The sequence below is a fragment of the Coregonus clupeaformis genome, chromosome 1 (genome assembly GCF_020615455.1).
Source record: "Coregonus clupeaformis isolate EN_2021a chromosome 1, ASM2061545v1, whole genome shotgun sequence".
NCBI classification, from domain to species: domain Eukaryota; kingdom Metazoa; phylum Chordata; class Actinopteri; order Salmoniformes; family Salmonidae; genus Coregonus; species Coregonus clupeaformis.
Genome location: NC_059192.1, coordinates 98949231 through 98975031, shown reverse-complemented (window position 1 = coordinate 98975031; position 25801 = coordinate 98949231). Strand labels below are relative to the sequence as shown.

The following is a 25801-nucleotide window of genomic DNA, read 5'->3' as shown; positions in this document are numbered from 1 at the left end:
ATGTAGGGTAAACGTGCCAATACCGGAGTGGCCACTTGCTATATAACGTAACGTTTTTTGTGAGAAACCCATCAGTAGAGTTGAAAATGCGATAGAAACCCATTTCCTCCGTACGTGGGAATTTAACTCTAAAAGGGATTTTATGTGCACAACATCATGCATAGCCTTTTATCTGTAACAAGTCAATTGGATGGAAACATCTCTCGTTGGAAAACTTGCATATTGTTTTTAATGCAGATTTTACAATATTCGCATGAAAATCTCCCGCCAATTGGATGGAAACCTAGCAACGGAGTTACTTTGAAAACAAAGTGGAAGGTAAACGAGAATTTAAAACACACCAACAACAACAAAAATCACACTTTATTTCAAGGAGTTGTTTTGGGAAGTTACTCTGTTCTACAAAACAAAAGGTATATTACAGTATACCTCCATTATCGGACTGTATATGGGTCTAAGTCCTGCACCCAGATCAGACTTACATTCCTGGGGCCATATCCATGTCTCAGAGTAGGGGTGCCGATTTAGGATCAGTTTTGTCTTTAAGATTATAACGAATACAATTATATGGACCGGGGAGGGGACCTGATCCCTGACCAGTACTCCTACTCTGAGACGGTTCCTGGACTAAGAAACCCTTTCAATGGAGATTCTCAATGAAAGTGTTTTTTTTAGCCCATGAGTATGCTTCATCTGGGTCCGACAAACTAGCCCTGTAAGAACTGGGTCAACTTACAAGACTCCAGAGAGATTCCATTCATTTACAGAGGAAAACTTCAGTGAACTTTTAATAAATTCCCTGGTTTTACAGAAATCCAGGTTGTAGGATTCCCCGAATAAGCAGGAAATCCGGAACCCTACAACCAGGATTTATGGAAAACGAGGGAATTAAAAAAAATGTATGACACCTTTTAAGTAAAAAAATAAAAATGCATATTTTTAAACATTTAATGAAATTTAAAATGTACCCATCAGCTTTCAGTGAGGGCTGTGTGATGGTAAGGAGAGGAGACCAATGGACTGTCAGTGATGAAGAGGACATATTGGAATTAATACAAAATGGAGGACCAAGGATTTTGTAGTAGTCAGGGTTGGGGTCAATACCATTTCAATTCAGAAAGTAACCCAAATTCCAATTCCAAATGTTCCACATTGAAGAGAAATGGAATTTCAGTTTACTTTCTGAATTGACTGGAATTGAAATGGAATTGACCCCAACCCTGGTAGTAGGTAACTATGGAGGTACAAGAAAGAAATAACACACTGGGATCGTCCCAAATGGAACCCTATTCCCTTTATAGTGCACTACTTTTGTCCAGGGCCCACAGGGCTCAGGTCAACATTAGTGCACTATATAGGGATTAGGGTGCCATTTGGAACGCAAAATAGGAATAGGACCGGTTCTACAGTAAAGCTACCTAAAACACATTGACTACATCACCTGCACTGTGCTGCCAGTTGCCTTTTGAGTTGTTTATCAGTTCTATTTCACTTCCTCCCTCATACTCTCCCTCTTCGCCTCTCCCTCCTGTTACAGGGATCTACTTCTCCTCCTCCGCATCCCCCTCTCCTTCCCCGTCCGTTTTTGGGGCATCCTTTCCCTCTTCCTGCTTTCCATCCTTCTCTCCCTGGTTCGACTTGATCTCTTCCTGGTTTGTGGTGACCACTTCCTGTTTCCCGTCCTTAGGCCCCTCCTCCTTGACGACCTCCTGCAGGTTGTACTTCCTGTATAGAGTGTAGTCCCTGACAACGCTGACGCAGCACACACTCTTGATGACCTCGACGATGATGGTGAGCTCAGGGGTGGTCAGGTCAACCTTGTTCTTAGGATTCATCTTCCCCACCAGGCCTGCAGGGGGAGACACATACAGTTGAAGTCGGAAGTTTACATACACCTTAGCCAAATACATTCAAACTCAGTTCTTCACAATTCCTGACATTTAATCCTAGTAAAAATTCCCCGTCTTAGGTCAGTTATGATCACCACTCTATTTTAAGAATGTTAAAATGTCAGAATAATAGTAGAGAGAATGATTTATTTAGTGGTTGAAAAACGAGTTTTAAATGACTCCAACCTAAGTGTATGTAAACTTCCGACTTCAACTGTATATAAGCTTTGCCAGGGGCGCAATTGGCCCAGCGTCGTCCAGGGTAGGGGAGGGAATGGCTGGCAGGGATGTAGCTCAGTTGGTAGAGCATGGCGTTTGCAACGCCAGGGTTGTGGGTTCGATTCCCACGGGGGGCCAGTATGAAAAAATAATTTAAAAAAAATAATGTATGCACTCACTAACTGTAAGTCGCTCTGGATAAGAGCGTCTGCTAAATGACGTAAATGTAAAATGTACAGAGTTGATATGAGCTAACGCAGTATACGCACAAGGGTTGTCCCATGGAGACAGGAGAGGTGTGAGATATGAACACACTAGGAACATACAGAGCCAGTTTAAGACTGTTGGAAAAAGCATTCCAGGTGAAGCTGGTTGAGAGAACGCCAAGAGTGTGCAAAGCTGTCATCAAGGCAAAGGGTGGCTACTTTGAAGGGTGGTCCTCGTGAGAGCCAGTTTCATCATAGCGCTTGATGGTTTTTGCGACTGCACTTTAAGAAACTTTCAAAGTTCTTGAAATGTTTCGTATTGACTGACCTTCATGTCTTGAAGTAATGATGGGCTGTCGTTTCTCTTTGCTTAATTGAGCTGTTCTTGCCATAATATGGACTTGGTCTTTTTACCAAATAGGGCTAACTTCTGTATACCACCCCTACCTTGTCACAACACAACTGATTGGCTCAAACACATTAAGAAGGAAAGAAATTCCACAAATTAACTTTTAAAAAGGCACACCTGTTAGTTGAATTCATTCCAGGTGACTACCTCATGAAGCTGGTTGAGAGAATGCCAAGAGTGTGCAAAGCTGTCATCAAGGCAAAGGGTGGCTATTTTGAAGAATCTCAAATATAAAATATATTTTGATTTGTTTAATACTTTCTTGGTTACTACATGACTCCATATGTGTTATTTCATAGTTTTGATGTCTTCACTATGATTCTACAATGTAGAAAATAGTAAAAAATAAAGAAGAACCCTTGAATGAGTAGGTATTCTAAAACTTTTGACCGGTAGTGTATAGAGCCAGTTTCCTGGACATGATCTCTATCCAGCATGCTTCTCAGTCCAGGCCTAAACTTAATCTGTGTCTTGGAAACTGGCCACATGAGATATACAGATATACAGTGGGGAGAAAAAGTATTTAGTCAGCCACCAATTGTGCAAGTTCTCCCACTTAAAAAGATGAGAGGCCTGTAATTTTCATCATAGGTATACGTCAACTATCAGACAAAATGAGAAAAAAAATCCAGAAAATCACATTGTAGGATTTTTTATGAATTTATTTGCAAATTATGCTGGAAAATAAGTATTTGGTCAATAACAAAAGTTTCTCAATACTTTGTTATATACCCTTTGTTGGCAATGACACAGGTCAAACGTTTTCTGTAAGTCTTCACAAGGTTTTCACACACTGTTGCTGGTATTTTGGCCCATTCCTCCATGCAGATCTCCTCTAGAGCAGTGATGTTTTGGGGCTGTCGCTGGGCAACGGATTTCAACTCCCTCCAAAGATTTTCTATGGGGTTGAGATCTGGAGACTGGCTAGGCCACTCCAGGACCTTGAAATGCTTCTTACGAAGCCACTCCTTCGTTGCCCGGGCGGTGTGTTTGGGATCATTGTCATGCTGAAAGACCCAGCCACGTTTCATCTTCAATGCCCTTGCTGATGGAAGGAGGTTTTCACTCAAAATCTCACGATACACGGCCCCATTCATTCTTTCCTTTACACGGATCAGTCGTCCTGGTCCCTTTGCAGAAAAACAGCCCCAAAGCATGATGTTTCCACCCCCATGCTTTACAGTAGGTATGGTGTTCTTTGGATGCAACTCAGCATTCTTTGTCCTCCAAACACGGCGAGTTGAGTTTTTACCAAAAAGTTATATTTTGGTTTCATCTGACCATATGACATTCTCCCAATCCTCTTCTGGATCATCCAAATGCACTCTAGCAAACTTCAGACGGGCCTGGACATGTACTGGCTTAAGCAGGGGGACACGTCTGGCACTGCAGGATTTGAGTCCCTGGCGGCGTAGTGTGTTACTGATGGTAGGCTTTGTTACTTTGGTCCCAGCTCTCTGCAGGTCATTCACTAGGTCCCCCCGTGTGGTTCTGGGATTTTTGCTCACCGTTCTTGTGATCATTTTGACCCCACGGGGTGAGATCTTGCGTGGAGCCCCAGATCGAGGGAGATTATCAGTGGTCTTGTATGTCTTCCATTTCCTAATAATTGCTCCCACAGTTGATTTCTTCAAACCAAGCTGCTTACCTATTGCAGATTCAGTCTTCCCAGCCTGGTGCAGGTCTACAATTTTGTTTCTGGTGTCCTTTGACAGCTCTTTGGTCTTGGCCATAGTGGAGTTTGGAGTGTGACTGTTTGAGGTTGTGGACAGGTGTCTTTTATACTGATAACAAGTTCAAACAGGTGCCATTAATACAGGTAACGAGTGGAGGACAGAGGAGCCTCTTAAAGAAGAAGTTACAGGTCTGTGAGAGCCAGAAATCTTGCTTGTTTGTAGGTGACCAAATACTTATTTTCCACCATAATTTGCAAATAAATTCATAAAAAATCCTACAATGTGATTTTCTGGATTTTTTTCTCTCAATTTGTCTGTCATAGTTGACGTGTACCTATGATGAAAATTACAGGCCTCTCTCATCTTTTTAAGTGGGAGAACTTGCACAATTGGTGGCTGACTAAATACTTTTTCCCCCCACTGTATCTAGGATGGAGGTGGTCTGAGATATACAGAGATATCTAGGATGGAGGTGGTCTGAGATATACAGAGATATCTAGGATGGAGGTGGTCTGAGATATACAGAGATATCTAGGATGGAGGTGGTCTGAGATATACAGAGATATCTAGGATGGAGGTGGTCGGCCGAAGCAGACACGAGGCTACAAGTCTGTTTCGCTAGTACAAACTGGGATATGTTCCAGGATTCATCCCATAGCATTGAGGAGTTTACCACAACAGTCACGGGCTTCATCAACAAACTGGGATATGTTCGAGGATTCATCCCATAGCATTGAGGAGTTTACCACAGCAGTCAAGGGCTTCATCAACAAGTGTTTTTCAGAGTCAGTAGAAAGGCCTCTTTAGTGTCCTAAGTTTTCATAACTGTGACCTTAATTGCCTACCGTCTGTAAGCTGTCAGTGTCTTAAACGACCGTTCCACAGGTGCATGTTCATTAATTGTTTATGGTTCATTGAACAAGCATGGGAAACAGTGTTTAAACCCTTTACAATGAAGATCTGTGAAGTTATTTGGATTTTTACAAATTATCTTTGAAAGACAGGGTCCTGAAAATGGGACGTTTCTTTTTTTGCTGAGTTTATATATATACACACACACTCTACACTCCCACATAAAACCCTCACACGTTCACACCGACACAACACAAACACACGCACAAACTTTTACACTCATCCACACTGCTGCTACTCTGTTCTTTAATTTACTATTATTATTATCTATCCTGATGACTCCTTTACCCTGACTTCATGTACATATCTACCTCAAATACCTTATTATTATTATTATCTATCCTGATGCCTAGTCACTTTACCCTGCCTTAATGTACACATCTACCTCAAATACATTGTACCTCTGCACATTGATCTCGTACTGGTACTTCCTGTATATAGCTCCATATTAATCTGGTACTGGTACTCCCTGTATATAGCTCCACATTGATCTGGTACTGGTACTCCCTGTATATAGCAGCACATTGATCTGGTACTGGTACTCCCTGTATATAGCTCCACATTGATCTGGTACTGGTACTTCCTGTATATAGCTCCACATTGATCTGGTACTGGTACTTCCTGTGTATAGCTCCATATTGATCTGGTACTGGTACTTCCTGTATATAGCTCCACATTGATCTGGTACTTCCTGTATATAGCTCCACATTGATCTGGTACTGGTACTTCCTGTATATAGCTCCACATTGATCTGGTACTTCCTGTATATAGCTCCATTCTTGTGTGTTTTATTTTATTCCTCGTGTTAGTTACTATTTTATTTTGCATCGTTGGGTAAGGTTCGTAAGCGAGCATTTCAATGTAAAGTCTACACTAGTTGTATTTGGCGCATGTGATAAATACAATGTAATTCTGGTCTCTGAACATTACTGTATCTAGACACGTGTTTCCCTACTGTGTCCATGTAGCCTACCTGCCAGGGCCTTGATGATGTCATCCCTCTTGTTGTGGGAGCTGTTCCGGGCCTTGAAGGCGATCTGGTAGCTGCCCTGGTTGGGGGCTTTAAACCACGGCTCTAAGAACACACTCAGGTACTTATCCATGTCCTCCTGGAACGCCTTGCATGTTCCACTCACCTAGAACACACAGAGAACCATCAGAACCATACGGAGAACCCCCCCCCCCCTCCACAAAAAAACACACACATTCTAGAAAAAAGAAATTATTCCTGCTAGTCCCGAGACTCTCCCTTTCTCTTCTGGTTGTACGGTCAGGAAACCTCCGTGCCATTTGACACTCAGCCCATGCCATTACATGTGCTCACCGGCAGCATTCTGAGGATGACTCGTGACTTGTTCTTCTTGGTGAGGTGGAGGTCTGACAGGATGTGATGCACCAGCTTATCAGGGTCTGGAGAGAGAGAGAGAGAGTGAGTGAGAGAGATCGAGAGCGTGAGAGAGAGCGAGTGAGTGAGAGAGGATGGGGAGTATAAAAGGACACAAGTTCGTTATAAACAAACAGACTATTTTGAGGACTTCTGAATAGGTGTAACTGTCACAATGTTGGCAGTTCTTTATTTAACTAAGGATAAAACTAGCCTGGTCCCAGATCTGTTTATGCTATCATGTCAACTCCTTGTCATGCCAAGGAGTGGCGTGACGGCACAAACAGACTGGTACCCAGGCTAGGATAAAACTAAGGATGATTGAAATTAGCTAAAGAACTATGATAAAAGTGTCTGCTAAATTAGTCTTCTCAGATAAGTCACACTCTTCTCACTCTCCACTCAGTGCCCTGATCAAAAGTAGTGCACTATATAGGGAATAAGGTGCCTTTTAAGACATGCTCCATCTCCGTCTAAGGAGCTGGGATGCTGTCACTGTGTGTGTGTCGGGGGGGGGGATGCCGTCTGTCAAACTCTTCCTCACCGAGGTTCTTCGTCTTGATGAAGATGACGTTGTTGGCCCCGCTGTCCATGGCCTGGAAGCGCCGCTCCCGTTTCCCTGACGATGCTTTGAGCTGCGTCACCTCCTTCTTCAGAGCTGCCTCCACATCTTCATCCTCCTCTTCCTCACTACCGCTCTCCTCAGGTTCCTTAAACTGGGTTGTCAGGAGTTTAGAGACGTTAGTAAACAAAAAGACAGATTTATAACTATTAACAAAGATCACTACCGATGAAGATGTAGAAATAATAATCTACTAACAATAAACACTTCAGGATTTCGTAAAGTTGGCTCGCTCAGTTACTTTAGAAATGACTCCTTCCGCCTAGCTACATTCAGTTGATCCCTGATTTGAATAACATTATTGGACAGGTATCGGTTCCACTCAACGGCTTTTCACCAGTCCATTTAGGCCAGATCAGTGAAGGAATGAAGGGAAGCACCTCTTAACGTGTTCGTACATGGCCTAGCTAAATGTGCTGCTTACATTCTCAGGTCCGTAGAGTTGGTCGGCGTATTCGTTTAGCAGGTTGAATGCTTCCGCCGTGCATTTCCTCTCGTTCATATTACAGGTCATGAGAATACCTTGCATGCCCACCTCGAGCTCCCGGGAACCCTTGTACTTCTTACTCCGGTGTCCGCCGCCATAGTGTTTCTTGCTGCGCTTTCTCAAGTCTTGTGCTTCAGACATATTTGATCATATACAGGACTGCTGGCTAATAGTTTGTTAACTGTTAGAAAAAATACATTTACCTGGATAATGTTATCTATCTAGCTAGTTTCTTGTTTAGCAGTAGCAAGGATAGCAGAGTTGGCTAGCTAGCTAACATGCAAGCTAGCACAACAAACGACACGAGCCGGGATTGCTTACGTTAGCTACCAAACCTCAATCAGTGATCGTACACGTTGGATGAAATGCTAACAATGTATCGATTAATTTACTGAAATACTAGTAAACTTTTATCGTACTGTTCTCAAGTTGAGTCTGAAGGTTTTCGTGGGCTCCTTCGTTCATTCAAACACGCGAGTGTCGCGAAAAACAAGCGTGAGCAACAATAGTGGAATCGGCGTTTTGCCTTCAAAATAAAAGTCCCCCATTGAAACTGAAAATATTGGAATCATGCCACAATTAGACTAGAAATGCTAAACAAGGTTGGAATGTTATATAAATTCAACAAAAGACAATTTGACAACAAAAATGTAAAATCCGTTGAAATCGCACTGTGGATGTATAAACTTCAGAATTGCATTGAGGGCATGCTTATCTTGCAGTGTACATCCATACCCATGTATCTTGGGTCCATGAAATTGGCAGCCTACTCAGTGACACACACAGATTACAATTCTGAAGAGTTTACACAAATATTAGCATCGTAGCTCTTATTGCGGGACAGAAAAGTACCTCATACCTACAGTAATATATGGTGGTGCATCTTTGATGTTATGGGGATATTTAGCTTCCAGTGGTCATGTGGCCCTTGTTAAGGTCAACGGCATCATGAACATTACCAAGTACCAGGACATTTTAGCCAAAAACTTGGTTGCCTCTGCCATGAGGCTGACACTTGGCAACACGTGGATCTTCCAGCAAGACAATAACCTCAAGCACACATCAACATCTACAAAGAATTGGTTAATTGACCACAAAATCAACATTTTGCAATGGCCATCTCAGTCTCTGGACTTGAACCCTATTGAAAACCTGTGGTTTGAATTGAAGAGGGTAGTCCGTAAGCGCAGACGAAACATATAAAGGATCTGGAAAGATTCTGTATGCAGGAATGGTCTAAGATCCCTTCCAATGTTTCTCCAATCTCATGCTTTAAAAAAAAAAGGCTCAGTGTCATTATCCTCAAGGGTAGTGTGCTGGAATACTGAAAACAGGGGTACCAATTATTTTAACCTCTATCTTTAAAAAAAAAGTTTTACTTGTTAAAGGCCCTTTGCAGTCAAAAACGTGATTTTCCTGGGTTTTATATACATTTCCAACACTACGAGGTTTGAAGAATACTGTGAAATTGTGAAAATTAGGATAATTCCCTTTTAGTGTAAGAGCTGTTTGAAAAGACCGCCTGTAATTTCTGCCTGTTTTGGTGGGATGGAGTTTTGGCCTGCCTGGTGACATCACCAGGTGGTAAATTAGTTAATAGACCAATAAGAAAGAGAGTTCCAAACCTCTCTGCCAATAACAGCTAGTTTTCAGTTTTCTCCTCCACACTCAGAACACTCCCAGACAGTCCTAGCAAAAGTTTTGCTTGAGAAATTGCTCTTTGCTAAGAAGCTATTTTGTTTGTTTTTGATTAGTTTAATTGAAAACAATCACAGTAAGGTACTTCATTCAGGGGCGCAACTTTCACTGGGGATGGGGGGTCATGACACTCAGAGTGGTTGGGTCGGCTGTTTGGAGGTTGCAGCTGGCTGGATTTAGGACCGGTCAGACAGGCTGTGTGAAGGCAAAGCTTCTGAAAGGCTTTCTGGAAAGGCACGGGAGCGTTGAACAGAGGCAGCTGCTGTCAGTGTGTATGTGTTGCGCTCTTTTTTTCTAGTTGTAAAAGCAAGCAGAGCAGAAACTGGCTACTCTTTAGTTGACTGATATAGCTGGCAAGTTAACTGCTGTTTAACTTATCAGAAAAAAACTAAACTAGTGTTTATCCCCAGTGCTGAGCTAGTAGCGAAGCTAACTGACTGACATGTAATGTTACCTAATGTTTCATCCCCTCTCGAATGAGGTGAATTAATTATCCAACTTTAGCAAGTACTACCACAGCCAGTTCAGCTCTAGCCTCTAGCTATCTGTCAGATAGTAATAATAGCCACCTCATGTCGCTATCTAACAGCTGTTGCTTGTATGGAAATGTTTTGCAGCCTTTGTTTTGTCCCATTTCAACAGAAGTAAATTAACTTGGCTAGCTTTGCCAGTTGAAGTACCGTTAGAGAGAGAGAGCTGGCCAAAAGTTGGCTAACGTTATCTAGATAGCTATTAGTGTTGCCTCAATCACACTAAACCTGAACCAAACGATGAAACCAGCGGCCAAATGATTGAAGACCGATATTCTGACGTTTTTTTTCAGTGCAATGTGAGTTTTTATTAGTCAGTATAGTAATGTAACGTTATTGATCTGTCCATTTCTCTTCTGCTAATTCCCTACTTTTCACACTGACATGGTATAAACAGCTCTACAGGCTTCACTGTCATGGTGCACAGTCAGTACACAACACTATGCTCATCATGTCTTAGCAGGATCAGATGGTGACAGGTGTCCCTGCAGGGTCAGACAGCCAGGGAAGACCAGTCTACGGAGCTCAGGTGAATGTTGCAGTATATTAACAATATCAGTGAACGTTACAAAATTCCATCTTGAATTGATGGGTAGACCTACAGTAGCCACAGGACAGCAGTTTAAGCTTAAAGCTACAGTCTGGGATCTGGGAATAATGGTCATTTCAATTATTGAACCATTGATTCTATTCTTGGATAATATAATGTATAAATGTACACCAAGGTAATTCTTTGTCATGCCTCATCTTAGCAGGATCGGATGGTGACAGGGGTCTCAGCAGGGTCAGGCAGCCAGGGAAGACCAGTGTGTGACGGAGCTGCGGTGAAGTTTTACAGATACAACACTTTATTCTCTCTGTGCAGAAAACACTGGACAAGCCAGATGCTTCAAAGATTGAAACTATTTTAAGGCAGTCTGACAAACCTCTAAAGTTGTTTTCCAAACTGTATCAACGGTTGATCTAAGCTTTTCCCGATGACACAACATGTAAAACAAAAATGTGAGGAAGACCTGGTAGAAGCTATTGATGATGAATGGATACAGATATGTTTGAATGCCCAGTCATGTTCATATAATCTCAGACATAAATTGCTGCAGTTGAAGACCATGCATAGCACATACTAAATGCTAGTGAAACTGAATAACATGCACTCAGAAATGTCATTCCTCTGCTAGAGGTGTAAAAGACAAAAAGGGACATATTTGCAAATGTTATGGTCTGGTGAAGGCTGGCTGAATTCTGGCAAAGAGTATGTTGTTTAATCTCAGCATATCTACAGATTCTCCCTTCTCCCTGTTTTTGCTTGCTTGGAAAAGTTTATACTGGAGACTGTTATCAGAAGAAACTGTGTAATCAAGCATTTTTAGCGGCTAAAACATTTTTTTGTGGGGGGTTTTAAACTGTTGTTTCCAAAACTTTCCCTTGGGATTAAAAAAAAGGAGGTGGGAAGGAAATTGTGTTGGTAGTGAGTTGAGTTATTGACTAGACTGGTGGGGGTCGGGCGTGCAGGCAGCTCAGACTGGTGGGGTTCGGGCGTGCAGGCAGCTCAGACTGGTGGGGGTCGGGCGTGCAGGCAGCTCAGACTGGTGGGGTTCGGGCGTGCAGGCAGCTCAGACTGGTGGGGTTCGGGCGTGCAGGCAGCTCAGACTGGTGGGGGTCGGGCGTGCAGGCAGCTCAGACTGGTGGGGTTCGGGCGTGCAGGCAGCTCAGACTGGTGGGGTTCGGGCGTGCAGGCAGCTCAGACTGGTGGGGTTCGGGCGTGCAGGCAGCTCAGACTGGTGGGCGGTCTAGCTGAAATTTGATATAGAGGATGTCTTAATAAAGACAGTCAAAAGTATTTGTACTTAATTTTTTTAAGAGTTCATTTGTTAGGCTATTGGTTAAAGGTGCAGCACAATATTGATTTTTAAATCACCTTTGATCTACTTCAGTCTTATCAATCACTTAGACATATTTAATAATGATCTCTTACCTAGCTTGATGACTATGGGCATTTTCGCTTACTTTTTGTTGTTCTAAATAGAGACAACTAGAAGGGCCATGTGTCATATTGGATTGTGTAGAAATGCAGGAAATGAGCTTTAGATGCCCCAAAAAAATCTGGTGGAGGACCCCAGGTTATGTCGCCCCCACTTCTAAAACCAAAGTTGCGCCCCTGACTTAATTGTTACCCAGAAATGATTTCATATTGAGATTTTAAAAAACAGTTGCATTGGACCTTTAAAAAAATGTATATTTCTCTGAGCAATTGTATTGGTATAACAGAATATAATTTTCTAATTTGTTTGAACATGCAATATAGCTCAGTATTTGTATTATTTGTTTTATACAGTATTTTTTGGTCATCTTTATCAAGGGGTGCCAATAATTAGGGACGTGACTGAGTCATTGTTTGACACTTTCCTACTATTGTTTGGGGAACTTTTATTTTGAAATGTCCCCAATTCGGTGACCCGGATTTGACTTGTTAGTGCTACTAGCTAACAAAACTCGAAATGCAACATCTCAAGGAAAAGGGTAATGTCGTAGTAAATATTAAAATGTTATAGCTTGGTCTGACTAAAATCTTGTGCATGACCCATTTTAATGTTAGGAGCTTGTTTTCAATCAATGCTGTTCCTATGCAAGAACAATGGACAGAGCCACTATCTTCTCAAGGACAACACCCACGCCACAGGCCACAATCTGGTTGCTCCCCACGAGACTTTCCTTTGAGAACATACACACATTCACACACACATCTCCATGCATACGCACACTCATCCTCATGCCTCACGAGTTACGCACACACACACACTGCACTTCTTTCTACTGGTCGGGTGCCTAGGGCAGAGGACTCTGCCGTGCACAAAATGGGGCTTCTACTCTGGACAGAGCAGACCCGCCTCCTACGCCTCCGGAACCAATCAAGGGACTAGAAGAAGGACCCCTTCCTTTGTGTTGCATTGTATAAAGTAATGCTGAAAACTCTGTTTTTGATCCCTTTTCAACTGTCTCCATAAGAGGCAACTGAAATGGGTCCATGCATGTAGCTTGAGCAGATACCAGCTATCTCTGTGTTTAATAAACTGCCTTTTGCTTAAACATATTCCTCTCCGTCTAGCGTCGTTGGTTCTGTACTTCCTCTCCTGTATGGTTTCACCAACAGTAACTAAATTAGTAGCTAACTGTCGTTGCATCTGCCGAGAAATGTTCCTAAAGTTTTTCACTCGTTGGCCTCTAGCTATTTATTTAAGTTGCCATCAAGTGATAGCTAGGCTGGCGAACTATATAAACTAGCCTGTATTCGGCAGAAAAACGTTTATCTTGTCATTTGCCGTGGTAGCCTATCGTTGTATCAAGAACAGTAGTGATACTTAGAACAGTGAATAAGTATTTTTGCGGGTCAATAGAACACAATTCTCACCAATTGCTTAAGTAAAAGTCTGAAGAATAACTACAACGTCTGAAGAATACAAGAAAAGGTACACAATTTGGTGAATGCACTCTTTTGAAGCTGATATGATGCATTCATATAAATCACATCCACAACCATTATGGATGTGATGGATATAATAACGCTGAAAATGGATACTGACAGCGAAAAGAGGAATCAATTATTGATCATATAACCTTAAGGAAAGTTAGTTTTGCAGAGAAAGTAAGGTGTAGGGCGTTCAAGTCACTGCTGTAGTCTAGAATGTAGACAAAAACAGGGCAATTCAAGAGGGTGCTACGAAATTAATGTCAAAACGTCGTTTTCTTTGCCCTATGTCATTAGACATTATATAAATGTATCATTAGATTGTTCTCAACAATATTATAACCTTAATGTACTTGACAGTGTTGATTAAATAAGAACGTTAATTTGCTGTGACCGTTGCTAGTTTAAACGGCACCGCTCTTGCTTGTATCTCTTTCATATTTGGTGTTTCCGCTGGTTGGACCAATCAAAATCAACTTGATACCATCGTCATTTTCACCTTCAGATACTTCGCTTTATTGCCTATAACCGCGGTCAATCTACGTTAAGAGGGGCCATCGCTATGGCGATTTAAAGGCAAAGACACGACACACAATGAAAACAGGAACAGCTTGTCTTCGCGGAGGGTGGATATTGAAATTCAGTCTGTTAGCTTTGTAAATACATATATATTTAGTCCCCATTTTTAGTTTTGTATTCAGCGGATTTCATTTAGAAAAATACCATGTTTTCACTCAGGAACCTGCAGCCGCTAGCTAGCTAGCTTGTCAGTTGACGTTCGAAGTTAGCGCCGTTCTGCCGCGGAGCAGCGTCACAGAGTTCTATTGAGCAGTGACCTCTTTTTCATCGTGCCTGTGATGACATTCCATTCACTCTAAACCTGCTAAATTCTCAGAGTAAATCGTCGGAAACTTTTGAACCATATATGGTAGAGACATGTGGTTTGGACTATTGTTTTTCTGACTGAATTGAATGGACATATTTGTATACACCTTGAATGAAATAATCATTTTATGGGTAAACACCCTATAAGGTGCATGTTTTACAAGAATGTTACATTGCCTGTCCCAGTCACCCTCTACCATTACAAGGCTATAAAAGTCGCAAATAAAACTCAAGACTTCAATTTGATCTATTGCTTCATTAACATGTCAACTTCATAACAAACACTGTGGGGCAGCTGTGAGTGGAAAAACAAGCTCTGTGAGCCTGTTACAAAAGCCACGGAATATGACTGTCTGAAATGCCTGATTTAAGACGTGCAAATTCATGCAATTTCTTACATACACTGGTAAAATACAGTCTGCACTCCAATATATAGACCTCAGGGATAATTAGCAACATGGTGTCATTTGGAAATTACTAACTTTATTTCTGTACGCTCGGGTTGACTTCCCCAGGGACTTGGCCACAGACGATGTCTCCTTTTTCTGAATGTGTTCCTGTTTGGTCCCGTTCTTCCCCCAGCGCCTCTGCGTCTTTTGGTTCCTCCACTGCGGCTGGTGTCTGCAGCTCTATGGCAGGTTGTTCAGCGGAGAGACGTCATGGACTACGGCTGGTTGGAGGAGTTTGTCACCACCACCTGTTGTGTTGGACATAGTCCCAGATCTGATGAGTTACAGAGAGAAAGTCCAACTCATCATGGGTCTGAGAGCACAGGTGAGAGATGGGGGCTGATGGGTGGAGAGTGCAAAGGAGGAACGAGACTCAGGAGAACCCCTTGTTTCAACACCGGGGGGTGAGGTGACTTCATTAGATGCATGTAGTTGTTTGGTTATAATCTGGGTAATTCTATATGAAATAATTAGCCTGTGAACTAGGCTATACCACATTGTATTGCTATAGAAATTGGTATAGTCCCATTTAAAAAGTATTCTCCCACTTGCACAGTTTTCATATTTTCTGAAACATGATGCATCCACCACCATGCTTGAAATGGCTCCATAGGAAAAGGCTAATCTCAGCTGCAGTCAATACGCTGGTTTTGTTTGCTGGCGCATCCACCAGTATAATTTGATTGAATTCTTTTTAAAAAATCCAACTTTTACTCCATCAGCTGTTTCTGGAGTTGTGTCGCTCAGAACACCTAGCCGACTCTGATACCATCCAGCCACGCTCAGAACACCTAGCCGACTCTGATACCATCCAGCCACGCTCAGAACACCTAGCCGACTCTGATACCATCCAGCCACGCTCAGAACACCTAGCCGACTCTGATACCATCCAGCCACGCTCAGAACACCTAGCCGACTCTGATACCATCCAGCCACACCTGGACAGGATGAGGACCTGTATCATCACTCGTAGAGACAACAAGGTGAGTGCCGCTCAGTGACATTGTAACTCTGCTGGTATTATTTGTAGTGGTTGATAGAGATAGAAAGACGGCTCGTCTTTGCTTCTGTGACAGCATGGGCAGCGCCATTGAGGGCTATCTCCATTTTAAAGTAGTCCATTTTCTTCTTAGTACAAAGCTAATATTGGTGATTTACCTCCTCCTGCAGTGCTGGAGTCCTGAACCAAATTGTGTGTCAGAGTGCCCACAAGATGGCAGTAATATATGCTTAAGCCATTGACAAACCATAGGCAACCCATTTAGAAGAAGAAGACAACGCTCTGATCATTGGCTGAACCCATAGGAATCCCCACCCAGTGGACAACTTTATAATGGTGGAAGCCCTCAATGGTATTTATCCATGATGAAAATGGGTTAGTCCCGTGTAGCTCAGTTGGTAGAGCATGGCGGTTGCAACGCCAGGGTTGTGGGTTCGATTCCCACGGGGGACTAGTATGAAAATGTATGCACTCACTTAACTGTAAGTCGCTCTGGATAAGAGCGTCTGCTAAACGACTGAAATGTTATATCCATCCAGAGCCTTCTTTTTACCTCTATGGTTTTCAAATCATTACAGCAGTCTCAACCCCTCGGGGGAAAAAAGGTTTGTGATAACCAGTGATGTAGTGGTAATAAATAGGTGGGGAAACGCTGATCCCCATTCAGTGAGTAAGGTAACTACACTTTCAATGCATTTTCCGACAAAAGTTGGGTAAACGCTGGCGCAAAATAAGAAAGGTACGTCAATGGCATTCACACAGCTTCCGTTGTCACGTGCTCTGGTTAACCAGGCAAGGTGTTATAGATGCTGGCTCTTTTGATTTATTCACTGTGCTATCCTCCATACTTGCTGTAGATTTCTGATCCTGAGGTGGAGGCATCAGAATCCCAACTTCCTGAAGCTGATTCAAACTTTCTTTCAGGTCAGTGACTAAGTAGCTGCTGGTGACGAGGAGGTGGTGAACAAGAGGAGGATAATAACTCCAAGGGGTTGAATGCTTTGACAAGGTAGTATTCAATGTTTACATTCAAAAGCATCTCTACTTGTTTGGTTGTTTCTTAGAAGGTTTTTCCGGAGGAATTCGGCCCAAAGTATCACTCCGCACTGCAGACTCTGGTGTGGGAGTTCCTCTCCAGGCTGGAGAAGCTGCTTCCAACACCAACCCTTCAACAGGTACCACCATAACGTCTTACTACTACCTTCATCAAATCAATTCGAATTTTATTTGTCACCTGCGCCGAATACAACAGGTGTAGACCTTACCGTGAAATGCTTACTTACAAGCCCTAAACCAACAATGCAGTTTTAAGAAAATAGATTAAGAAAATATTTACTAAATAAACTAACGTTTTTTTTTAATTACACAATAAAATAACAATACGTTTTGGAGGCAATATTGCCAGCAATGGTTGCTGCAAAACCTTTCCATTGAAAATGAGCAACTTTTTATAATCTGGGAAATCTGGCCAATTTCTAGGAATCCTCCAATCAGAGCGCAGATATTGGTCATGTGATCAGTCTGACGTTGTAAAATATTTTGGAAAGCATGGCGGAGGTTTTTGAGCTGAAGTGAGAGAAAAACAACTCCCATTTTGGAGGGAAATGTTGACTATTCAAGTCTCAAATGTTTCCTCACTACAATATTTGATCATGATACGTTAACACATATATACTGTTTTCAGTTTGTCATGTTTAACTGACAAAAATGTCCACGCTGGGGCGCATGCTAATTGAATCCCATGTATAGTCAATGGTGCAAACTGGCTCAATTAGCCAGCTAACTAGCCCCATAGATTGTTAGCTAGCTATATCCATTTACATTTAGTTTTAGTGTACACTACCAGTCAAAAGTTTGGACACACCTACTCATTCAAGGGTTTTTCTTTATTTTTACTATTTTCTACATTGTAGAATAATAGTCAAGAGATCAAACTATGAAATAACACATATGGAATCATGTAGTAACCAAAAAAAAAAGTGTTAAACAAATCAAAATATATTTTATATTTGAGATTCTTCAAAGTAGCCACCCTTTGCCTTGATGACAGCTTTGCACACTCTTGGCAAAAACTTTTAATAGTTTAAAAAGTTGTATATAAGCACACTATTCCTGACCAGTCTACACGTTTTAAAGTTTGAATGGCCTTTCTAGCTTAAACGGTGTAAGAGGAGTAGTGATCCAAAGAATAATTACAAGGCAGAAATAAGTTGTACATTATTTAGACACATTAATACAACCGTGTTTCTCCAGGACGCTGACAATGTGCCTGAACAGTATAAAACGCATAATGGTATAGAATAAAATGTCTTTATGCATATATTCATCCAATGAATGGACATTTTGCATATCCTACAATGTAAAAAAAAATGGTAAAAATAAAGAATGAGTAGGTGTGTCCAAACTTTTGACTGGTAGTGTACACTAAAACTAAATGTAAATGGATATAGCTAGCTAACAATCTATGTGGCTAGTTAGCTGGCTAATTGAGCCAGTTTGTACCATTGACTATACATGGGATTCGATAAGCTTGCTAATCGATTAGCATTCGGCCCAGCGTGGACATTTTTGTCAGTTAAACATGACAAACTGAAAACAGTATATATGTGTTAACGTATCATGATCAAATATTGTAGTGAGGAAACATTTGAGACGTGAATAGTCAACATTTCCCTCCAAAATTTGAGTTGTTTTTTTCTCACTTCAGCTCAAAAACCTCCGCCATGTTTTCCAAAATATTTTACAACGTCAGGCTGATCTCATGACCAATATCTGCGCTCTGATTGGAGGATTCCTAGGAATTGGCCAGATTCCCCAGATTATAAAAAGTTGCTCATTTTCAATGGAAAGGTTTTGCAGCAACCATTGCTGGCAATATTGCCTCCAAAAATGGCTAGTGTATCATCAGCTATATCTTCTCTGCTATTTAAATCTGAAATCAGAACACAAATAACTTCTACCAATCAAGAGATACTGCTGTTTTAGTAACTGCATCAACTACATTTCCTCTGACGGCCTCCCGAGTGGTGCAGCGGTCTAAGGTACTGCGTTGCAGTGTTGCGGCGTCACTTCAGCCTGGGTTCGATCCCAGGCTGTGTCACAACCGACCGTCCGTGACCGGGAGTCCCATAGGGCGTCGTCCAGGTTAGGGGAGGGTTTGGCCGGGGGCTTTACTTGGCTCATTGCGCTCTAGCGACTCCTTGTGGCGGGTCGGGCGCCTGCAGGCTGACTTCGGTCGTCAGTTGAACAGTGTTTCCTCCGACACATTGATGCGGCTGGCTTCTGGGTTAAGAGAGCGGGTGTTAAGATGCGCAGCTTGGCGGGTCGTGTTTCGGAGGACACATTACTCGACCTTCGCCTCTCCCGAGCCCGTTGGGGAGTTGCAGCGATGTGACAAGATTGTAATAACGAAATTGGGGAGAAAAGGGGGGTAAAAATTACACACAAAAAAATTTAAATAAATAACTGAAATGTTTACCACTTTCTCAACAAGTTAGAAAAAAACTTAGAGGGTATGAAATAGTGGTCTACTTCTCTGCCATTCAAGTCTGAAATCGGAACAGAAATATCTACTACCAATCAAGTCTCTCCTCACCCTTTCATCCCTTCATCCATTAGGCAGGCATCTATCCATTTACTTATCCATTCTATTTATTCATCTAGCTTCCAGTCATAACTTTAATAACCTGTCTATCCCCTAGCATATGTCATATTTCATATAATACTACTGCTACTTTATTTTGTTCTTTATTTCTGTCTTTCGTTTGTCCAATAAAATATATATTTATTTATTTATTTATTATCGGCTAAAATCTGTCTAACCCTGCAGCTTTATTAGGCCATCTTTTGACAACATTGAATTATCAAGAGCCAGATGCACCATCAATCATATTTTTCTCCCTAAATAATAGTTTAACTTTAAAACGTGTAGACTGGTCTGGAATAGTTTGATAACATTTATACTTTTTGAACTATTAAACCTTTTGTCCTTAAAAAAACCTCATCCACTTTAATGGGATTTCTTCAACATTCTAATGTAAATGTCTCATTGTTGAAAACTCCCAGACTTCCAACATTCTATTCACTGTAAACAATGTAACTTTTGCCACTAATCAGCTACTTTCACCACTTTCCCAACAAGTTAGCCAAAAACTTAGAGCGTACAACATCTTAAGGCTGGTTTATACTTGGTCTAACAACGTGTTTGTAGACAATTAGAATTCGACAAGTGTCGTTGGTCAAAACAACATTTAATTTATACTCCAGTGGAATGTCTGTAGACCGTCGCTGCGACTGTCGGTTTCCATGTTCATGTTGCAGACAGAAAATTGAACTTTCACCCTGTTTCAGCATCTGTTGTCATGGTTACCAGAAACGAGAGTGCACACGTTCTAAAAATCTCTGTTAGAATGCCCTGCTTTTATTTCGTCACATTTTGTTGTAATTTATCTTCCTGAAATAATGAATACAAATTAGCTAATGTTAAGATGTTGTCAGCTATGCTCTGGTCATTATTTTAACTGGCTAGTCAGCTAGCTAACAAGCTAGAAACGAACCAAAACATTGCTTTTAGTTGCCTGGCTTGCTAGATTGACATATACTAAATTCATTTTTAGACGGATGGGTGTATTGGTGTTAAAATACCGCAGTTATGCTATTTGGACCACCATGCTGTTGATGTCATGCAGCCTGACGTTTTTGTGTTTATATTTTTTCAAAACGACAACGACAAGTTTGATGTCAGATGACAATAGAATGTTCATGATGTCACTGAGACAACTGTCTACAGACACGTCGATAGACCAACTGTAAACAAGCCTTAAGTCTACTTCTCCGCTATTCAAATCGGAAATCAGAACAGAAATCTCTTCTTCCAATCGATCAAAAGTTTCAGCTGTTTTAGTAAACGCATCAACTATACTGAACAAAAATATAAACGCAACATGTAAAGTGTTGGTCCCATGTTTCATGAGCTGAAATAAAAGATCCCAGAAATGTTCCATATGCACAAAAAGCGTATTTCTCTCAAATTTTGCGCACTAATTTGTTTACATCCCTGTTAGCGTTTCTTCTTTGCCAAGATAATCCATCCACCTGACAGGTGCCATATCAAGAAGCTGATTAAACAGCAGGATCATTACACAGGTGCACCTTGTGCTTGGGACAATAAAAGGCCAACCTAAAATGTGCAGTTTTGTCACACAACACAATGCCACATATGTCTCAAGTTGAGGGAGCGTGCAATTGGAGTGCTGACTGCAGGAATGTCCACCAGAGCTGTTGCCAGATAATTGAATGTTAATTTCTCTACCAAAAGCGTAGTTTTAGAGAATTTGGCAGTATGTCCAACCGGCCTCACAACCGCAGACCATGTGTAACCACACCAGCCCAGGACCTCCACATCCAGCTTCTTCACCTGTCTGACACCAGCCACCCAAACAGCTGATGAAACTGAGGAGTATTTATGTCTATAATAAAGCTCTTTTGTGGGGAAAAACTCATTCTCATTGGCTGGGCCTGGCTCCCAATTGGGTGGGCCTATGCCCTCCCAGGCCCACCTATGGCTGCAGCCCAGTCATGTGAAATCCATAGATTAGGGCATAATGAATTTATTTCTATTGACTGATTTCCTTTTATGAACTCTAACTCAGTAAAATCGTTGAAATTGTTGCATGTTGCGTTTATATTTTTGTTCAGTGTACATTTTCTCTTTTAGTTATCTTTATAACTGACAGTTTGACCACTTTCTCAACAAGTTAGACAAAAACGTAGTGTATGAAATCTTAGTCTTACTTCTCTGCTTTTCAAATCTAAAATCAGAACACTTCTTCCACCACCACAAAAATACTTTCAAAGAGCTCAAGCAAGTCACACAATTTTTCTTCATGGACAATTACCATCTAGTTCAGGGGTATTCAACAAAATTTAAAAAAGGTCCAGTTAGAGAAAATGTTTTGAAGCAAAGGTCCAGAAGATCATAATGTCTAACAATTTAGTGGTATATATATTTAAGTAGCCTAGTAGTTCTGAATGTAATCAATAACTGACCGTCTAATCAAATTAATTCAGTACAATTCAAAAACTTGTTGACAATATTTATTATCACGAAACATAGAACTGAACATTAGGGTTGTCCTCGACTAAAGAAATTCTTAGTCGACTAACACTTATATGAGTTTGTCGACTAATCGATTAGTTGATTTAATCGACAGAGCTGTGCAAGACTAGAAAAGCGCAATATAAATGTAGTTAATTAACCATCTGTAAAACTGAGTTTCTCCGAAATTAATCCTGCAAAAGCACCACTTTAAATCTCGTGTTCACCAGAAATGTTCTCATAAGTTACTTGGAAATGAGTAATTAAGCATGAATAAGCATAAAAAATGACTTATCGACTAAAGAAATCTTAGTCGACTAAGACCAAAACGACCGATTAGTCGACTAATCGACTAAGAGGGGCAGCCCTACTGAACATATATGTATGACTGTAGATATGTACAATGTGCTCTCATTAATTAACTAAATAAAACTAGGGCTGCATGTCAAAATAAGAGAAAATAAATAAAATGTGAAAATTGTGCATTTTCAAAAAAAGTGCTTAACTTCAGAAAAATAATATAAAGGGAGGAAAAGTTTGAATTTCCCCTTTTCTGTTTCACATCTTGACTCAACAGTCTCAACCAATTTTACAAATAATAAATCTCAACAGATCTTAACAATTGAACAGTTTTAGAGTATCACTTTCTTCCCCTCATATCCCACTCCACCATGTTTTTGCTCAGTGAGAGAATTGAGCTTTAGCCTGTCTTGCCAGAATTTTAAACCTGGGCTTGAATGGAGTCAGGGCCATTCTCATACACATGTGAAGGTGCTCATTGGTGAGCCTGGAACGATATTTAGTTTTAATTATGTTCATTGTGGAGAAAGCTGCCTCGCAGTTGTATGTGGAGCCAAACATGGTCAAGATGTATAGGGCTACTTTCCTCAGACCCGGGAAAGCAGTCTCAGGGACCATTTGGAACCAGAAAGTGGAAGGGTCAGTTCTTACAAACTGCTCTTTCAGGGCCACATCTGCTTGGAGATCAACCAATTGCATCTGGAGAGACCCAGCATTTACCCATTTAAAGTGCTGTGTGACTTCCTTTGAGAACCCCCTGACATCTGTGATCAGAAATGGGTTCTGAATGAACATGGTGAGCTGCTCTCCAAAGCTGAAGCTGTCAAAACGGTTGCTGAAGTTTACAATCAGCTTATCAATAAAATCAACAAAAGAAGACAAATCTCTCTGTCCCTGAACCTGTTCCTGCACTGCTGGGAAGTGTACACAGTCTCCCTGCAGGTCTTCCTTGAACACTTCAAGTTTCCTCTGAAAGGAGCGAACAGCTGTCATCAGTTCACAAATTGAATTGTCCTTGCCCTGTAGCCTCAAATTCAGTTCATTCAGATGTGACGTGATGTCAACCAAAAAGGCCACATTATCCATCCATTTCTCATTTTCTAAAAAGAGAGAAAACTGTGTTGCCTTCTGACTGCTTAGCTCTGCCAAAAAGATGCTAATTCCCTCCTGATGGACCAAAAGCGCTCTAGCACCCTGCCTTTGCTGAGCCATCTCACATTGTTGTGCAGCAAAAGATCATCAGCATTGGCATCAACTTCTCTGAGGAATTCCCTAAGCATGCGATGCTGGTAGGAAGAGGATGCCCTGAGAAAATTTATCATTTTCATCATTGTATTCATCACCTCAGCATGCTCATCTGACAGGGAGGCACAGAGGACAGATTGATGAATGATGCAATGGTAAGATAAAAGCTCAGGATTGTCCCCTTTCAGTCTTGCTACAGCTCCTTTTTCTTTCCCTATCATAGAAGGGGCTCCATCTGTGGTTATTGAAACCACTTGTTTTGGCTCTATTCCTCTTTTTGTTAACATCTCCTTAATGGCCAGGTAGATATCCTCTCCTCTTGTACTGGTCTGAAGGGGAGTGACACCTAACATGTCTTCACAGAATGTTTTCTGGGCTGTGTTGAAAAACCTGGCAAACACTAACAGCTGAGCATTGTCACATATGTCAGTGGACTCATCCACAGCTAAGCCTACACATGGTGCCTTATGCATGGCTTCATCTAGCTGGGTTAGCACATCCTGAGTTAATATTTCACTTTTCTTTGTGGCAGATGATGCTGACATGGGAATTTGCTTTATTTTATCACAAAGCTCATTTTTTTGTTTTCCCTCAAGTAGTGTTTCAGCTACTGCACTCATGCATTCTTTGACAACCCCTCCATCTGTAAATGGCTTTTTGTGTTTACCCAAAATCCAAGAAACTCTGAGGGAACACTCAAGAGCACGTTGTTGGGCAGTGAATGTGTTGCTCAGGATCCTGGTGGAGTCTGTCCATTCTGGATTAAATGCTCTGTTTTCATTGTCCACTTTTCTTTTTTTTGGAGAGTGCCATTTGTTCCTTATTTTCTCTAACTGTTACCCTTTTTTCTGCCTCACTCGTCTGTTTCGCTCCCTTTCTCCGTCTCACTCATATTTTCGTCAACTTTCTCCGTCTCACTCGTATTTTCCTCAGCTTTCTCCGGCACACTCGTCTGTATCTCTCCCTTTCTCCGTCTCATTCGTCTGTTTCTCACTCGTCTGTTTCGTTCCCTTTCTCCGTCTCATTCGTCTGTTTTCGCTCCCTTTGTTTTCTACATATATCGCTATCTTTTTAATCCGACTTTCTTTTCCTTGGTAACTTGCCTCTAAAACTCTCATCTGTCTGCACTGTAGAGTCCCAATGTTTACCGCCAGGAATGCAAAGACTTCATTGGCTGAGTGGTATCACGTGGGATCGCTTAACTCACATGCAATTGGTCGGTGAGTTTCCTCATTCACAAAACGAGTACCGTAAAGACTACAAAAGCTGTGCATATTAAAATAGAAGCGCCCCGTCAGGTTTTAATTCATAATCTTTTGTTTTGGTCCGGGTCCGTATGGGACGGCTTCTGGGTCCGGATCCGGACCGCGGTCCGCCTGTTAGTGACCTATGATCTAGTTGCTTGTATTAAAAGTTCACAAGGTAATTTGAATTACTTGTATTAGTTCTACTACAGTCATTGCACTTTTACAGGACATGGATGGCAATAACTGCTTTTTTTGTGTGTAAAAAAAACAAACAAATAATAGTAAAGAAATTTAAATCACCAAAAAGTGAGTTTTTCTAGGGCAACAAGGTTATGATATTTTAGAACTTCATCTATTGTCATTGTCAAGCCATTCTCTTTCCATTATACTGCATCTTGGTTTCTACCTGACCCCTCTGTCCTGGAGGAGTGTGTGCAGACTGTGTCACCCTCAACCTTTGAGAACCCTTCTCCAGTCCCACACCAACCCTTCTCCAGTCCCACACCAACCCTTCTCCGGTCCCACACCAACCCTTCTCCGGTCCCACACCAACCCTTCTCCGGTCCCACACCAACCCTTCTCCGGTCCCACACCAACCCTTCTCCAGTCCCACATGTTGAGGCCAATGGTAGGAGGAGAAGACTTTTGAAAATGAAGGAATGATAATGTAATGTTTTACGGTTTGACTTTCATGTTTTGATATTGGCTTTTCTTCTTCTCTTGTCCTCAGCTCTGTCATCTGGAGACAATCACATCCTCGCCTCGCTGTCTCCATCTCCCCTAGAATCATTCACAGACCCAGACATCCAATCAGAACCCATACAGGCATGTATGACTAAAAAGTATTTAGTCAGCCACCAATTGTGCAAGTTCTCCCACTTAAAAAAATGAGAGAGGCCTGTAATTTTCATCATAGGTACACGTCAACTATGACAGACAAAATGAGGAAAGAAAATCCAGAAAATCACATTGTAGGATTTTTAATGAATTTATTTGCAAATTATGGTGGAAAATAAGTATTTGGTCAATAACAAAAGTTTCTCAATACTTTGTTATATACCCCTTAGTTGGCAATGACAC

General features: G+C 41.5%; 1 protein-coding gene and 2 long non-coding RNA genes across 7 annotated transcripts; 2 read left to right on the top strand and 1 right to left on the bottom strand.

Moving 5' to 3' along the window:
* Positions 1-345: 345 nt before the first annotated feature.
* thumpd1 (THUMP domain containing 1) lies at positions 346-8318 on the bottom strand. Of its 2 annotated transcripts, XR_006661804.1 has the most exons (6): positions 7742-8318; positions 7240-7411; positions 6636-6721; positions 6285-6447; positions 637-1849; positions 346-605 (listed from the first exon to the last, which is right to left on the bottom strand). XR_006661804.1 is itself a non-coding variant. In XM_045225214.1 (5 exons), the coding sequence occupies exons 1-5, from the start codon at positions 7943-7945 to the stop codon at positions 1542-1544; spliced, it is 933 nt and encodes a 310-aa protein (XP_045081149.1). In that variant the 5' UTR covers positions 7946-8318; the 3' UTR covers positions 346-1541. The 2 variants fall into 2 exon arrangements, 1 of the variants encoding a protein (XP_045081149.1); XM_045225214.1 differs by having other exon boundaries at positions 346-1849.
* A 4190-nt stretch (positions 8319-12508) lies between these two features.
* On the top strand, positions 12509-16021 carry LOC123492011. Of its 2 annotated transcripts, none has more exons than XR_006661584.1 (4): positions 12509-12552; positions 14899-15157; positions 15555-15815; positions 16003-16021. It is a non-coding gene; the product is annotated as an uncharacterized LOC123492011 (long non-coding RNA). The 2 variants fall into 2 exon arrangements; XR_006661585.1 differs by lacking the exon at positions 12509-12552 and adding an exon at positions 13268-13499.
* A 447-nt stretch (positions 16022-16468) lies between these two features.
* LOC121581041 lies at positions 16469-25540 on the top strand. Of its 3 annotated transcripts, none has more exons than XR_006003156.2 (4): positions 16469-16507; positions 16757-17007; positions 25160-25349; positions 25452-25540. It is a non-coding gene; the product is annotated as an uncharacterized LOC121581041 (long non-coding RNA). The 3 variants fall into 3 exon arrangements; XR_006003155.2 differs by having other exon boundaries at positions 25148-25349; XR_006003158.2 differs by having other exon boundaries at positions 16471-16507; positions 16897-17007; positions 25148-25349.
* The last annotated feature ends 261 nt before the right edge of the window (positions 25541-25801 follow it).

Coding starts and splice junctions, on each gene's coding strand:
- thumpd1 (XM_045225214.1), bottom strand. CDS start 7,945: ATGTCTGAAGCACAAGACTTGAGAAAGCGCAGCAAGAAACACTATGGC. Junction 6,722..7,239: donor CATCAAGACGAAGAACCTCG/GTGAGGAAGAGT, acceptor CTCTCTCTCCAG/ACCCTGATAAGCTGGTGCAT. Junction 1,850..6,284: donor CATCATCAAGGCCCTGGCAG/GTAGGCTACATG, acceptor CTCCCCCTGCAG/GCCTGGTGGGGAAGATGAAT.